The sequence below is a fragment of the Patella vulgata genome, chromosome 4, assembly GCF_932274485.2.
Source record: "Patella vulgata chromosome 4, xgPatVulg1.2, whole genome shotgun sequence".
Lineage (NCBI taxonomy): Eukaryota > Metazoa > Mollusca > Gastropoda > Patellidae > Patella > Patella vulgata.
In genome coordinates, this window is record NC_065882.2 from 78209834 (window position 1) to 78227811 (window position 17978).

Sequence of the window (17978 nt, forward strand, 5' to 3'; positions counted from 1 at the left end):
AAATGTTCATATTCATCAGCTATTTCCCTATGGAGAACTTGAAACGCCTAAACACTATCACATATTGTACTTTCTACTTGAATACGTCAACACTATTATATTTTTGTTTGTGACATCCGTTGGTATTATTACTATTTCAGGTATTATTAAATGAGTTGTATCGTAATCTGGGTTTAGCAGGTGCTTGTGTTCTGGTAGTAACTTTAATACTTATAGCTAATTTATGGACAAGTTTACTCGTATTTTCCTGTGTTGTCTTTACATTGGTAAGTTTTTCACCTGTGTATAATTTACTCGTATTTTCGGGGGTTGGATGGCTGAATGGTTAGCATGTGCGCATTGTATCGTTCGATCTGTCATTGAGTCAACTGGCATGGTTTCAATTATACGGTTGTTCGTGACAAGGAGTATTGTCATCTGTTCAACCTCATGGGTTTTCTTCGGTTCATCCGGTTCCCTCCCACTGCTAAAGATCCATACACGCAAGCGAATTATTGAAATAAAATTGAACCATATGTTAGTCCCGAAATGACATAGTTTGTGTCTAGTGGATGTTAAACCCCATTTCTCTCTCTCTCTCTAATGAATTGTAAACAGACGTATGGATGTATATTTGTACTGTTTGTGTTTCCACAAAAAAATGGGAACACACTTTTTTTTTAGCAGTGGGAGGAAACCGGAGGACCTGGAGAAAACCCACGAGGTTGAACAGGCGACCCTACTCCTTGTCACGTACAACCGGGGATTCGAAACCACGCCAGTCGACTCAATGACAGACTTTATGATACAGCGTGCGCACACTAACCATTCAGCCATCCAACCCCCCACAATTCATTAGTTCTGATTGGTGGAAAATAATGCATTGTCTCCAATAAAACTACGAAAACTTGTCCTCAATTTATAAGCCCCCCAAAAAGTAACAGTGTTTACGGTCACCCAACAAATCCAAATGTTATTCACCAAAATCGTCAACTCAAAACTTTTTTTTCTTCTAATTTTCCGACCGACCAACGTTGTTATTTTGAGCCAATCAACCGTTAACACAGGTATAAACCATAAAAACAGTGTTTACGGTCACCCAACAAATCTAAATGTTATTCACCAAAATCATCAACTCCAAACTTTTTTCTTCTTCTAATTTTCCGACCGACCAATGTTATTATTTTGAGCCAATCAACCATAAACACAGGTATTAATTCTTTTTTGTTTAATGGTAATTTGGCAGGGTAGTGTACTTCATATCATAGTGTAGCGAAATATTAACAGTAGCTGGTCACCTCCGTTGGGAGCCAAAGCGACTCATTCATTCATTTACATTGGAGGGGGAGCCACAGTGGCTCATTCATCCATTGTCACCGGTAGCCACAATCTGAACGACAGGCTCACCCTACCTGCAGAGAAGTGACTCTGACACAGTGAATAGCCATGATATCCATATGACGTTATCTAAACGTCACAGGTCATGAGGTCAGATCAACAAACAAATTAATGTAAACACCATCATTATGATCATTATCAACATTACAAGACACAATGTTACATTGTAAACAATAGCCTTCCTGCAGCCTTTAGGACTGTATAATCCGTACAGAACGTCTTATTGTTCTTCCAATGATTTTTCACAAAAATAACATCATCTACAACTCTAGATTTGATATCGGCATATTGGCACTATTTTGTGCTTCGGCCGTGTCTATTTCAGATATACACAATCAATTCTGTTAATGTTTTTAGCGTGGGGATTGACTAAAAGTTAATTTATTTCAGTTCTAAACAAAAATTTAAAACTTTAACACAATTTTAAAAAAATAGCCAAATTCTGGCTGGGATTACTGAGCAAAATGGCCATTCACTGTATACGTGCGAAAAAAAAAGCCAGCTACCATTAAATTTTCGTAAGTTAGTTACGTACGAGGTAGCCATGCTGGTCCACCGTGGTGCATTGATTCATTGAACAGTAGTAAAACCACAGTGGCTCATTCATTCATTGTCACAAGAGGGGAGCCACTGAGGCTCGTTCATTCATTGTCACAGGTGGTGGTGCCACCCTAATGCATTCATCCATTGTCACAGGTGAATGGATCTGATAAGATTTTGTACTTTTAGATTTGTGTAGCAGGTACTCTGGAGTTATGGGGTGTAACAATTGATACAGCTAGTTCCGTATTGATGATATTATCCGTTGGTCTAGCTGTAGATTACTCTGCTCATGTTGGTCATACGTTTATGACAATATCTGGAAACAGACAAGGTGAGATTCTTTAAAGTTGCAATTTCAAATTTTTGAGTTATATTTTTAAAATTTATTAAAATAAAGCCTTAAAATAGATGGTATCTATAAACAGTCCTACCTTGTTAAAGAATAATCCTATCAATTCTATAATTCACTATTGCCAGTTGAGAAATTGGCAAAAATATCATTTTCAAACATTTGAAGATAGCTATTCCATGGTGGGGAATAGGAAAACAAGGGAGGTAATTGAATTTTAAGTGTGGGGAAATAATGCCTATGATCATATAATAGTTAGTTGACAACCTTTTGAGCAAAAGACATAGAAATAATTATGTTTTGACTTTCTTAGAAAATATGAAATTCTCGCTTTAAACATTTACATGGTCCTATACTGTAACCTGGGTATTATTTAATCTTGTGTATTTAGCACGAATTTCTTTCACATTCATTCAATAGCAAATCTCTGTTTGATAATTCGTTTAATTTGCACATGTGTCCAGTTTAAAGCTGACCATACAATTCTGATAATGAGTGTCCAATTTACAAGGGTTTAATTTCTCAATTAGTGTTAAAAAAACAAACAACCCAATTCATTATTAATGTATAATGATTAATTTTTTAACAGTGGTCGGGAAATTAAATACTTGTAAATTGGACAATCATTATCAAAATTAATCAGTCAGCTTTACTGGACACATGTACAAATTAGATGATTTTGGTTGATTTTAAATGATTTTTATGAATTTTTAACAAAGATTTGATATTAACGAAAATGAAAGAAATATGTGTTAAATACATAAGATAAAATGAAACTCACGTTAAAGTGTATACTGTATGACATTTGTAACATATTGGGAGGTTCAATGAGTTAGTAGGCACTGACTTGCTAACTTGGGGTTCCAAATGGTTTTCAGGAGCGTTTTCCTTGTGTCAGTGGGGCAGGACGAATGGTCTGACAAGGAACAGTGTCTAGTCATTTGGAATGGAAGAAAAAACAAGGTGTACACATTGACGTGCATGTAATAGAACCCTAGACAAAATTTGAAATAAGAGAAGGCCATAACGCCTCTGGGAAAACTCATAGAACACTGCATGGTGCATGCACGTCTTCTTTAGCCCGGATGGAGCAGAAAAGGCAGAACATTAAACCTCATATGCAGATCTGACCATTTGTACTGGGAGGTCAAGTCAGGGGTCATACGAGCGGCTTTTGACTCTATGACGTCAGACATTTGATTAACCAATCAGCATTGAGAGAGAGAGAGAGAGAGAGAAATGGGGTTTAACGTCCACTTGACACAAACTAGGTCATTTCAGGACTAATATATGGTTTAATTTTATTTCAATAATTTGCTTGCGAGTAGGGGTCTTTAGCAGTGGGAGGAAACCGGAGGCCCCGCAGAAAACCCACGAGGTTGGACAGGCGACCCTACTCCTTGCAACGTACAACCGGGGATTCAAAACCATGCCAGTCGACTCAATAACAGACTTTATGATACAGCGTGCGCACGCTAACCATTCAGCCATCCAACCCTCCCAATCAGCATTGATGTTTTTGGTGGATTAACCACAGTTTCGTGCACCTCACGCCAAAAGCTTGCCATAACAGACCGTTTTATTGGCTAGTCCCTCACATCATCCAGAACATGTCAATGATAACAACTCTTCAAGATCCTAGTGTAGTAAAGACAACTAAAATGAAATGTGGAACTATAAAAAACAAAACGAAATAGGATCTGTGTTTTAATCAGATTTTGGGGGGTTGGATGGCTGAATGGTTAGCGTGCGCGCGCTGTATCATAAAGTCTGTCATTGAGTCGACTGGCGTGGTTTCGAATCCCCGGTTGTTGTACGTGGCAAGGAGTAGGGTCGACTGTCCAACCTGTTGGGTTTTCTCCCGGTCCTCTGGTTTCACCCCACTGCTAAATGAACAATGTGTTAGTCCCAAAATGACCTAGTTTGTGTTGAGTGGACATTAAACCCCCTCTCTCTCTCTCTCTCTCTCTCCACCTAAACCCCCTCTCTCTCTCTCTCTCTCTCTCTCTCTCTCCACCGTTAAACTATGTGTATGTCTGTTTCTATATGTATTTATTATATTTATTTTCAGAAAGATCTCTAAAGACATTAAAGAGTATAGGACCTGCTGTATTTAATGGTGGTTTTAGTACATTCCTAGCTTTTGTTCTACTGTCTACAAGTACTAGTTACGGTTTCTCGCTATTCTTCAGGGTAATACATCTTATTTATTTAAAATAAGGACACTTTTATAGTCTCAAAATATTTCTAACACGTAAAAGGAGAAGGGTGTCTGATAAGGAACACAAGTGTAGCAATGGATAATGAGCTGAACCCAGAGAAAGATACATGTTACTATGATCAGAAACACAAGTGTAGCAATGGTTAATGAACTGAATCCAGCTGTCAAACGCTGTTTACTTGCTTGCCAATGTGTGCACTGGACCTAGCATTTTTTAATTATCCGCATGACTCGCAACTCTTTCTTGCTTGGTCCTCTATCCTGCACCACCAACAAGAGGAAAACAATATTGAAAAAACCTGATGAAAATTGTCAATCAAAACCAGGATCAAACCTGGTAACAACAGGTCCGTGAGCCAGTGCCTTATTCACTGAGGCACCAGCACTGTAACCCAGGTATTGTTTAATCTTGTGTATCTAGCACTAATTTCTTTCACATTCGTTTAATATCCAATCTTTGTTTAAAAATTCATAAAAAATGTTTAAAATCACCATAAATCATTTAATTTGTACATGTGTCCAGTTTATAGCTGACTGATTAATTTTGATAATGAGTGTCCAATTTATAAGTATTTAATTTCCTAATCACTGTTCAAAAGTTATTCATTATACATCATTAATCAATTGGGTTCTTTAATTTTTAACAATGATTGAGAAATTAAACACTTGTAAATTGGACACTCATTATCAAAATTGAATTGTCAGCTTTAAACTGGACAGAAGTACAAATTTTTTTTTTTTTAAATTTGTAAATACTGTTTAAAATCACCATAAATCGTTTAATTTGTGGAAGCGGACGTAAAATACAACTAACCCATCATCATCACAAATTAAACGATTTATGGTGATTTTAAACAGTATTTACAAATTTTTAAAAAAAGATTGGATATTAAACGAATGTGAAAGAAATTAGTGCTAGATACACAAGATTAAACAATACCTGGGTTACAGTGCAGATATCCCTAACACCTATTATTGATTGATGATATAATATTTTCAGGTATTTTTTAGTGTTGTTGTGTTTGGATTGTTTCATGGTTTATGTTATCTCCCTGTAGTATTAAGTTGGGTTGGACCTGCTCCGTATGATAGTGCCTTACCCACAAAATCACAAGATGTTGAGATCAATACTTCATCAAAAAACATTTCAAACGGAAATTCTCAGGTAAACATTTGCTTCTGAAAGATTTGATATTTGTGATCTTAATGGCAGTCTCAAACAATTATATATCAGATGACCCAAGGGTTAGTGGACTTCAACGGAAGGATACGACTGGGGATACTCAGGATGTTTTAACCCCAGTTAGATAGATATTTTAAACTATTAGAAATAAAATGAAATGGGGTTTAATGTCCTACTGTTCTACTCCAACTGGGCTAATGAAGACAGGCATACGCCACACGGTGTGCTATGAGATAATTTTGCCCGGGCAGTGGCACTATGGCCTACACTTACATCAAATTCCAACTGCCAAGGGATCTTTTACATGGATGCTAATGTATACATGGGACCACTGTTATGCTCTGACTGGGCTAATGAAAATGGGAATACGTCATACAGTGTGCTATGAGGGAAATTTTGCTGAGGCAAATATCGAATTTCATCTGCCAAGGGATCTTTTACGTACATGCCAATGTATACACAGGACCACGGTTTTCCATCCCACCCAAACAACTTGACAGCTGTCCCTGTCAGGCCCTCCATCCTGCATCACTGACAAGAGGAAACCATGTCGGAAAAGTCTGATGAACTCTCTCGGGGCAACACCAGGATCGAACACCCAACCTTAAACTATTAGAGTATTTAACACTTTAGACAGATATATATTTTAATCAATTAGAAACTTAATCAAAAATATACAATGCTAATATCTTATTTGCTTATTTCTCTTATTTATTCTATTTTAGCCTCTTGATGGAGATTTTATTTCTTCTTCTCTCATTCAAACTAACAAGGAGGTAGAATATGTTATGTTGATAACTGTTGTGTAGAGTGTTATGTGCCCTCTTTCCCATGTTTCGTGATCCTGTTGTGCTACCCATTTAAATGTGTTTTATTTTTGTGTGTGTTATGCGAACTATGTTCATCCATTTGTCGTATTTTCAAATGATTCCAAAATCAAGTAAACCCTTGGCAACCCACCATGAATGATGTAAATACAGAGATAAAAACAAATCTAAACAAAAAGAAAGTTTGGTTTGTATTACAAGGTATAGAATAAAACTATTTCAGGTATAGGTGTCTGGTAGCTTTATTAATCAAGACAAGGTCTGGTTGAGTTCTTATAGTTTTATTAGACCAGGTATAGGTCTCTCGTTGCTTTATTAATTTCTCGTTAGCTGAAAATGGTGGTTGATTATGATCAAGTAATTAATATTGGATATGCCTAATGTGGTTAACCTGCATGATTTAATGTGATTTAATTTAGTTAATCTGCATGATTTGATGTGATTTAATTTAGTTACGCTGCATGATTTGATGTGATTGAACATTGCTTAGCTGCATGATTTAATGTGATTTAATTTAGTTAAACTGCATGATTTGATGTGGCTAAACTGCATGATTGCATGTGATTTAAAGTGGCTAAACTTCATAATTTAATGTGATTTAATTGGGTTAAACTTCATGATTTAATTTGGGTCAACTGCTTGTTTTGATTTGATTTGAGATTTGATCTATTATAATTTGTACTGTGAGTGATTTGAATTGTTTGTATGATGTATAATTCGGATCAATAATGATGACTATCTATTCTTGAATACCGTATAACATCTGGGAGACTTCCCGTCTTTTCTCTTGGAACCTTTAATCTTGTCTGCCTTTAATCTTGAGTACCTCATCAAACACCCACCTTGTATACGCCTTTGATCTTGAGTACATCATTAAACGCCCGCCTTGTATACGCCTTTGATCTTGAATACATTATTAAACGTCCGCCTGCATACACCTTTAATTGTGAGTACTTCATGAAATGCCCACCTGATATACGCCTTTAATCTTGAGTACCTCATCAAACGCAACCCTGTACAAGCCTTTGAACTTGTGTACATCATTAAACGCCCGCCTTGTATGCGCAGCTCCCGTTAAAACTTGTTTGGAGCTGGCAATGTATGGATATGAGGTTTAGTTTGTTGGTCAATGGTTCACTTTCCTTTTAACCCCAATCTGTATATACATGTATATATTATTTATTTCACACCATCAAACCTTTAGCTTATATTTAGATATGTGATTTGATTTATTTTGATTGGTATTCTATCAGTTTTAAATTCTCTCATTATTAGTTTGCATTGTGTACAAAATCTAAAGTATATGATTGTCTTGTACCATAGCTATGATAATAAACAACCCTTGGATTCATAATAACACAACTTTATGGATTTACTCCTTCTTGTTATACCTCTACTTCTAAATGTCATTTAAGTATATTTATCCCTTGGATTATCCATTTTTACATTAAATTACTGATACCCGATATCATTTAAAAAATCTCTACACTAAATCTATTGTGCAGGGATTCTTAAATTTATAAATTACTAAATGTCGATTTAATCCATTCAAAGTTCAGAGACATCCGATGGTCTAGAAGGTTGGTTATAGTCAAATGCCTAATTAATAATTTATATAGGCTACCATTTGAAGGTAGAAATAATACCTGTAATATCAAGATATATCTCTTACATAATGTATTTTTAAAGGTTTCATTACTCTCTTGGTGTAATTATTTAATCTACCTGTGAATGGTGTAACTTTTATTATCTTTTAGACTGATAAATTTTTCTCTTGTTAAATTTCAGTGTTTAACAGCTTGATTAATTTACTAATATCATTTCATCTTGTCATTTATACCCAGAGTAAGTTTCACCTTCAATCTGATTAAAACACAGATCCTATTTCCTTTCGATTTTTATAGTTCAAAATTTTGTTTTACTTGTCTTTACTACACTAGGATCTGGAAGATTTGTTATATAACCCGCTTCTGGTTGATGTGAGGGATTAGCCAATGAAAAGGTCTGTTGCAGTGATGCACAGAGCTGTGGGTATTCCACTAGAAACATCAACGCTGATTGGTTAATCAGTGTCTGGCATCATAGGGTCAAAAGCCACTCATACGACCCTTGACCCGTCCGCCCACAACAACTGGGGTCAGATTTTCATGTAGTAGAGACCATTGGAAGTATAAAAAAAACGAAACGAAATATAGATCTGTATTTTAATCAGATTGGTTTCACCTTTAGAGGAATACAAATAATAATAATTAATATTGTATATTTATATGGTGCCGTCGGTTCCATCCACAAATGCATTCTCAAGGTGCAATTTATGTATACTTTACACTCTTTAGACACTGGTAACTTGATCACTTATATTCGAAAGAGTTTTCAAATTTCCCTTAAAAGATTCAAGGGAGAGTGAAATGTTAACACTATGATAGTTGGAGATTAATTGTTCATTAAGTGACCTGATAAACGTCACTATTCCATATCATTTGTAGACTTTGGCCAGTGGTAAGTAAGTCAGGTTTATCCGGGCACAAGTTTAATACTGGTGCATGGAATGAAATGGGACTGCCTTAATGAAGACGGGCATACACTGCTAGTCGGGAACTTTATCATGTTTCCACCTACTCTTCATCTGTCAATGGTTCTTTTACGTTCACGCTAAACATGTATGCAGGACCTCGTTTTTTTTTTGTTTTTTAATCCAGATGACTAGCAGCTGCTCTTTGCCAGCCATCCCCGACCTGCACCGACAGGGGGAAACCATGCACCATGCTAAATGTACTATTTCTGCCAACAAAGGGGGTCGAAAACAGACCCTCTTGTTTTGTGAGCCAGTGCCTTACTCTTACTCACTGAAGTGACAGAAGCAACTCCACTTTGGCAACTGAATGTTGGTTTTTCTTCGGAAACATATCACACATAGCTTCAGCTAGTTGCTTATATGTGCGTTCAAAACACTGAATTAACTCAGGGTTTTTTCCTTTCAGGATCTATCAATTTAGATTAAATGCTTTGCTGGTATTTTTATTTTTACTTAGATTAATCTCTTTTTATTTATTTTTAGAGAAAAAGTCAAGTATCTCCAATTGAAGATGTAGACATAAGTAATAATGGGCATCCAGCTGATATTGCACCACCAGATCAAGGTGATCCTCCAAGTGTATGATATTGCTCGGCAACCATTTACAACTAGTAATACTGTTCCAAGGCAGCAATGTACAACTAGTGATACTATTGCTAGGCAACAATGTACAACCAGTAATACTATTGCTAGGTAACAATCTACAACTAGTAATACTATTGCTAGGCAACAATGTACAACCAATAATACTATTGCTAGGCAACAATGTACAACCAGTAAGACTATTGCTAGGCAAAAATGTCAAGTCGGGGATGTTATTTTTATTGCTGTTCCATATTTGTGTGGCAATTTATGGAGACAAATAAAAGGAGAAATATAATTACTCTGCTGTTAAAAAGCATTTCTTTAGTGATATTTTTTTATATATAAATATTAGTATTTCAACAAGACTGGTATATATCTGTTTGCAGATCTAGAAATAAAGGATACAGTATGATTTCAAATATTAGACATTTTTCGAAAAAAGGGGTTTCAAACCAGCATCATTGTCAGATAATTTCTACATTATTTATTATTTCTTTATTCATCTGTATGTTGTACAACTTACAAATGAGTAAGTTTACTCAGACGCCTTGTTGGGATTCGTTTAAATTGAATTTAAGTTAGACGCACATAAAAGTTTAGGTGTAACATGATAACACATGTAGATCTGAATTTTACATAACGTTAACATACCATCATCAGCAGCTCTTTTAAAGAATTTTTGAATATTTTTTATTGTTGACAGCAGAGCCATATCTACAGAGAATCTTGTCTGGACCCCCGTGATCATGGTCGCCATATTTTTACTCAATATGTAAGGTTAGAAACAAAACAACTATAGTTTAATGAGTGTCAGTGATAAGAAAGGAAAATGTACAGAACTATTGAATTAGAAACAAACGCCATTTTGTAACCCTTTCTACATTGCCATGATCGTTAGCCAGACTATCTGTTTGCTTTGTGGGGGGTTGGATGGCCGAATGGTTAGCACGCGCGCGCTGTATCATAAGGCCTGTCATTGAGTCAACTGGCGTGGTTTCGAATCCCCAGTTGTACGTGACAAAGAGTAGGGTCGCCTGTCCAACTTCGTGGGTTTTCTCCGGGTCCTCCGGTTTCCTCCCACTGCTAAACACCCCTACGCGCAAGCGAATTAATGAAATAAAATTAACCATATGTTAGTCCAGAAATGACCTAGTTTGTGTCGAGTGGACGTTAAAACCCATTTCTCTCTCTCTCTCTCTGTTTGCTTTGTAAGACTAATATTAAAAAGCTGAATGTTTCGAATGCAAATTCCCTGTTTATGTGGGGAATTGGATGGCCGAATGGTTAGCGCGTGTGTGCTGCATCATAAGGTCTGTCATTGAGTCAACTGGCGTGGTTTCGATTCCCTGGTTGTACGTGACAAGGAGTATGGTCGCCTGTCCAACCTCGTGGGTTTTCTCCGGGTCTTTCGGTTTCCTCTCCCACTGCTAAAGATCCCTAAGCACAAAAAATTGTTGAAATGAAATTGAAACATATGTTAGTCCCGAAATGACCTTGTTTGTGTCGAGTGGACGTTAAATCAAATTTTCTCACTGTGTGTTTTCAACGTTATTTATTTATTTATTTGTTCATTTGTCCCTTTTTAAAGCTGCTGATCGTCATTTGCATTTTTGGACTAAACAAAATTTTCATGGTTTAAAGATGCATTCCCACAAAATATTTATCGGGAAGTTATTTCTAATAAAGTTATAGCAATTTTCGTCTATATGTAAATTAGTGACACCCAATCTTACTGGGGAAAAACTTGAACTCCCTGAAAAACAGCCATGGGGAAGCACAAGACCAACATGTGGGATTATTGGTCGCATCGATTTGTGAGAAGTCAAAAGCAACAAATGACCACTTTTAGATTTATGTGTCATTATACCCTCACATTGAAATTCAGCCGAAGAAGACTATTGAATTTCAACGATTTCCGATAATTATTGTCTGTGTTATCGCACTTTAGTCAATATGCAAAATCTTGTTGACGTTTTAGAGACTAAAGTCATCATCCGAATTACTTAAAATTATACCCTCACATTGAAATTCAGCCGAAGAAGACTATTGAATTTCAACGATTTCCGATAATTATTGTCTGTGTTATCGCCCTTTAGTCAATATGCAAAATCTTGTTGACGTTTTAGAGACTAAAGTCATCATCCGAATTACTTAAAATTTAAACAGAGTGTTAAAGGAGAAGAAACCTATTTTCAGCGATTTCCAATAATAAGAACAGCTAAATTTATCATCTTATTACCGGGACATCTTTTGTACAATAAATGTTAGCATCGGGAATAACTAGAAGTCATCAAATTTTAATGATTTTTGATAATTACTTCATGGGTTGTTGCCAATGATCAGTTTTTAGTGTCTTGTGTATGCTCCCATTACATACAAAAGAAAAATGTACAGGACAACCCATGCGGACTGTGCGGGTGACCTAGCTGCTTTTCAACTCGACGTTTTGTCACTTCTCTGCAGGTAGGGTGGGTCTATCATTCAGATTGCGTTTTGTAGTGATGGCCTTCAGATTTGATTTCCCAATATTATATTTTGTTCAAGTGTCAGTAATTTATATTTATGTATTTTGTAAAAACTATTTTTGAATATTTATTAGTAATCTTTGTTATTTATACTATTGTTATTTTTGTGATATATTGTGATTGATAATATAGTTAGCCGGATAAAATTTAAAAACAATTAAATTATTTGAATTTTATGCAACAAAATTTGATTTTTTTATGATAAAATTTGATTTTATGTGATACAATTTGATTTTTACGCGATAAAATCTGATTTTACGCGATAAAATCTGATTTTACGCGATAAAATCTGATTTTTACGCGATAAAATCTGATTTTTACGCGATAAAATCTGATTTTGATGCGTTAAAATCTGATTTTTACGCGATAAAATCTGATTTTGATGCGGTAAAATCTGATTTTTATGAAGGTTATTTTAAATGTAAGTGATTACCGATTTGCATTAATTATGTAGATATATTTTAACACCTTGAAGTGACTGTCGACTGTCCAGGTTTATTGAAGAATCGGTTATTATCTGTTAAAATTAAGTTTAATACGTAGACGCATTCCGTTTTAGATTATATAAAGTAGTTATAAAACTTGGTGAACTTTCTAAATGACAAGTGATATCAGATGTTCTAGAAAGGGTACGCATATCTTGCCTCGTGTACGAGATTTTTTTATATACATGTATAAGTTATAGTCATTTATTATACAATTGGGGTATATAGAAAGTATATTTTGTTTTTTAGTTTTATATTGTTATTATTACAGAATGATGTTATCATGAATAATATTTTATTTATACCAGCCTGTCGATCCTTCAAGGAGGTGCATCAGGTCCAGATTAAAGGGGACTGTACTGGGCTGCAGCTAGGGGACCCTAATATTAAAGGGACCTTCAAATTAGTTCTAAAAAATGGCATTTTGAATGAATTAATGTCATTGATTAAATTGTATGGTATTTTGAATGAATTAATGTCATTTATTAAATTGTATATGTCTGTGCCAAATAAATCTATCTACCTATCATACTGACCTATAAATTGCTTCTGTTTGATTGTGATGGACAATGACGGGAATATGCCCCCCTTTTCACCGTCGATGCTTCGTGATATTTTAAGCCAGGGGCCCATGCAAGTCTAATTAAAGTTTTTAAACATCTAGTCAGCACAATAAAGGGTTTAAACATCTAGTTGGCATAATTAAGGGGTTTAATAAACATCTTGTATTTGACATAATTAAAGCGTTTAAACATTGCCTTTGCAAAGCTAAAGGGTTTAGAAATCTAGTTAAACGTCGGATCAGCTTAGTTAAGGGATTTAAGCATCTAGTCCACGTAATTAAAGGTTTTAAACATATTGTCAACATAATTAACGGGTTTAATTTTACATTAACGTACTAGGAACAAGGAACCCGCTATCTTGGAAAGTGACGTCATATCAAAGTCCGTCTAATGGATAATCATGCCAAGTTTAATGTCGATCGTATTCGAATTGTCTGAGCCTTGGACTTTTTATAGAGTATCGCTCCCTTGAACAAGAACCAGATAAAGATAGGCATACCTAAGTGTGTGAAATCAGTTCTTTCTTTAAGAAGGGGAAAGAAACTGTGTTGGGATTGCCGACATGGGCCAGTATTGTATCCGGAGTATTCCGGACTTAGTCTGCAAGAGCCGAGAAATTGTCAGTATATTCAGGAAATCTCTGCTTTAGGCAATCACCTTCATACACCAGCCATGGCAGCCTTGACCGGATTATGATAATATAAAACCACTGTTTCGCGTTGTCAAATATTTATCAATCTTTGAACCAAACAAACAATATTGTTGGACTAACGTATTAAAGACGATTTCATGATACCGTATACCCCATCCTTTTTATGTCCATAAGTAATTTCTATAACTTTGTCATTAACTGTATAAAATAGTATATAGTATATCACTATATGTAAATATATCAAAATACATTGCTTTTATCTACTCTCCTATAAACCAGTAACCCTTATCTGAGCTTTCATTATTATACGCTGTGTATTCTTGGCTGGGATTTTGGCATTTACCTGGTTGAATGAAGTACACACAAGTCTGAACAGGTAATCTGTTTTATCTTATACACTATTAAAGAGAGAGAGAGAAATGAGGTTTATCGCCCAGTCGACACGAACTATGTCATCTCGGGACTAACACATGGTTCAATTTTATTTCAATAATTCGTTTGCGCGTAATGGTATTTCGCAGTGGGAGAAACCCGGGGGACCCGGAGAACACCCACGACGTTGCACAGGCGACTCTAGTCCCTGGCACGTACACCCGGTGAATCGAAACAGCGCCAGTTGACTCCATGACAGACCTTATGATACAGCGCGCACGCACTAACCATTCGGCCCCCCAACCCCCCCCCTCCCGTATACACCATAAAACATACTCTGTTGCAAATATTCTTTCGCCTGTGTGATGTTTATATGTTTTGTGGGCAACCGCGGTGGCCCAGTGAGTAAAACTTTGGCTAACTAACCTGATATGGGGAATTTAGTGTGTCTGTTAGGGGACATATTGATATCGATTTCCTACGTGTCTGTCATTTCAAATTCTTTGGGGACCTATTGATATTGGCATCCTGCGTGATTTTTAAAGAGTTTTATTTTTCTTGAAGATAAATTTGCTATATTAGCGTAGCTGCCCTTGCAAATCATTTGGGGACATAGATCTCGGAATGATTTAGGCCACTGTTTCAGGTCTTTCTTTGGGCATGACATGTTATATAAACTATTAATTAGACATTTATTAACATGACAAGACCACAATCAAGTCTCGATCCCATCACATAGGTCCGATTTTAAGTAGATTAGAACGGTTTAGCCATTTAATAATTGAATCTAAAAATGGTGAAGCGCGAATAAGCTTCGAACAACCGGTACGGTAGTTACAATTACAATTAGTGCACACACCTCGTCAAACCCTCAAAGGCTAATATCTTCGCTCAGAATAAAGTAATTTGAATGCAATTTTCAATTATTCCATTTCCATTATCTATTTTGACCTATTATAGTAAGAACGGCCAGCTGTTTATCTAAATCTTACATAATGCATCTTTAACCTACACTATGTGAATATGTTTATTTGTCGTGAAGATATAAGGTTGCTATAATAGCTGTCCTTGTAAACCGTTTAGGGGCATACATACGAGAAGGTAATATTGCAGGGATTTGACAGTTGACAATGCATGATGCAATCGTCGTCTCTAAATTACGTAGGCATACATACACACTGAACATTTTAAGTTTTATTATGAATTAATAGGATCATTATTTTGCGCTTTGAATGCCAGTCCCATTCCACCATGGATAAAGCACAAAGCCGTTACACTTTTCTCATAAAAGTGTTGTTTTACAATTTTTTTATGTAGGTGAGCAGGGTGGAATTTAGATCGCCCCCCCCCCCACGCCCCTTGTATCCCCCCTGTATTGGTCTCGAAATGATTGCAGCCTTGATGGCTGCCCTTGCAAACCGTCTTGTTTAGCCCACATGGGTTCAGCGTTTATTTTTGCTGATGCTAAGTTTGGAAAAAATTTGATTGCATCTTTACGGAAGACCATTAGACTATGAAGTTAAACATACATTATGTAAGAACTAACTGATCCAGGCCATAAAAAACTCACGATGGCATCGGATTTCTCCGATATTAAATAGATTAGAACGGTTCAGCCATATTTTAATTTAATTTAAAAATGAAGGAGCGAGACTTAGCTTCGAACAACCAGTGCGGTGGTTGCAATTATTGCACACGTCTTGTCAAACCTTCAAAGGCTAATATCTTCGCTCGCAACAGAGTAATTGGAATGAAATTTTCAAATTATTCAGTTTACATTATTTATTTTCGAACTATTATAGCAAGAATGGCTAGTTCTTTATCTAAATCTTACATAATGTATCTTTAAATAATCTTTAATGAGAGTATGAACGTAATGAATGGTTTTTAATGAGGGCATGAAATAACGAATGATATTAATGGGAGCATGACCTAAATGTGCCGATCCCGTTGGCCTAGCTATCCGATAAAATCAGTTTAGGACGACCTTGAAATAAACCAGTAAGAACACTTTCTTTACGCGATTGACCCTAATGGGCTTCTCTTTATCTTGTTATTAAAAGGTAGTTACAAGAAAACTATCTTGGCGATCTTGTAATTACAAGATAGTTATATGAAATGATTGACCCAAATGGTCTTCCGTACATCTTTTATTTAACCTAGTTGATGTTATATGCTTATTTTTCTTTATAATAGAACTCAGGACAGTAATAATAAATCTTCATACCTGGCGCAAATAAAAATTGTAACACAGCCATGTGTTATACTGCCTGCAGAACGGCAATAAAACAAATATGTAACAGAATAGGTAGCAGTGTCCTTCGTCGCGGCGGCTAATTCTTTGCTTCTCGTGTTTCAAAAAGGACTTAAAATTGAGATCCCTGCATTGGTCGAGAAAATTCATCTTGATTTCCCCTTGTCAGTGGTGCAGGGTGGTGGGACTGGCTCGGATGGGACGAAAAACCGAGATCCCATGTATGCATTGGCGTGCACGTAAAAGATCCCTTGGCAGTTAGAATTTGATATAAGAGTAGGCCATAGTGCCGCTGCCCGGGCAAAATTTCCCTCATAGCACACTGTATACATATGCTCGTCAGTCGGCACAGAACAGTAGGACGTTAAATCCCATTTCATTTCTTAAAATTGAGACTTCGAGCTGGACCTCTTCTTAAATACGTTTTATATACGTACCCACACGCATATATGTATTGAACTCAAAACTACGAGCGTATATATCTTTAGATATTTATTATCTATCCACCGCGCTCGTCCTTACCAGAAGCGATAAACTTCTGAAAATTCTACATCATTTCTTCTTAATAATTTAAGCTGGTCTACCAGTGTTTATCCCGGGTAGTTGTGCACAAGGTATTAATTAATTGATTGGTTGAATAAGCCCCAAAATGCAAAGAATTTCCCAAATGTAGACTGTGTAAACAATAAATTGAAAACTGCGTCTAATATATTTTATGGTTCAACGACTGGCCTGGAATCTTGATGACAATATAATTATGTTGTTGACAGATATGGCTAGAAACAAGCTAACAGGGAGTTGGGCAGCATAATTAATTACGTTTTTAAACAACGGGTAGCTTGACAGACAATTCTAACCCTACTCTGGTACAAAAAAAACCAAAAAAAAAACAACGGCCTAATGAAGACGGGCTGACGTCATACAGTGTGCTATGATGGAAATTTAGCCCGGACAGCGGTGCTATGGACTACTCTTATATCGAATTCCATCGGCCAAGGGATCTTTTACGTGCACACTATTGTGTACATGGGACCTCTGTTTTTCGTCGCATCCGAACGACTAGACAGCTGTCCTTGTCATGCCCTCTGTCCAGCACAACTGAAAAGGAGAAACCACGCCAGTAAATCCCAACAAACTTTCTCGGTCAACACCGGGATCGAACCCGCGACATCTTGTCTTACTCATTTGGCTACTGTGGCTCTTTGTTGCAAATTAACTGGCATTTCATCAATCGGTAAATAAAGATATTTCTTTCGATTTGACTCTTCAGTTCAAAGCCAAATATGTAAACTTTTTTTTTCATATGAAGAATGGTCTTTACTTATGGAACTGCTAGTTTTATTTATTGATTTAGTTTGACAATACTGGTTTTAGAAATGTAGCTATCGCTATTGAATAGATATTGTGGATGTGAATTATTGCACGTATGCCGGTCTTATACAGTATGAAGCCTTATTCAAAAAAGCC

General features: G+C 36.1%; 1 protein-coding gene across 1 annotated transcript in view; it reads left to right on the top strand.

Annotated features, from left to right (window-relative positions):
• The window catches only part of LOC126818080 (patched domain-containing protein 3), a 28176-nt gene extending 14950 nt beyond the window's left edge, over positions 1-13226 (top strand). The window contains exons 14-19 of the mRNA XM_056100312.1: positions 141-266; positions 2107-2251; positions 4341-4462; positions 5491-5655; positions 6399-6449; positions 9559-13226. Of these exons, the coding sequence (XP_055956287.1) occupies positions 141-266; positions 2107-2251; positions 4341-4462; positions 5491-5655; positions 6399-6449; positions 9559-9660 (711 nt within the window). The 3' untranslated portion in view covers positions 9661-13226. The remainder of the gene's footprint in view (positions 1-140; positions 267-2106; positions 2252-4340; positions 4463-5490; positions 5656-6398; positions 6450-9558) is intronic.
• Positions 13227-17978: the final 4752 nt, after the last annotated feature.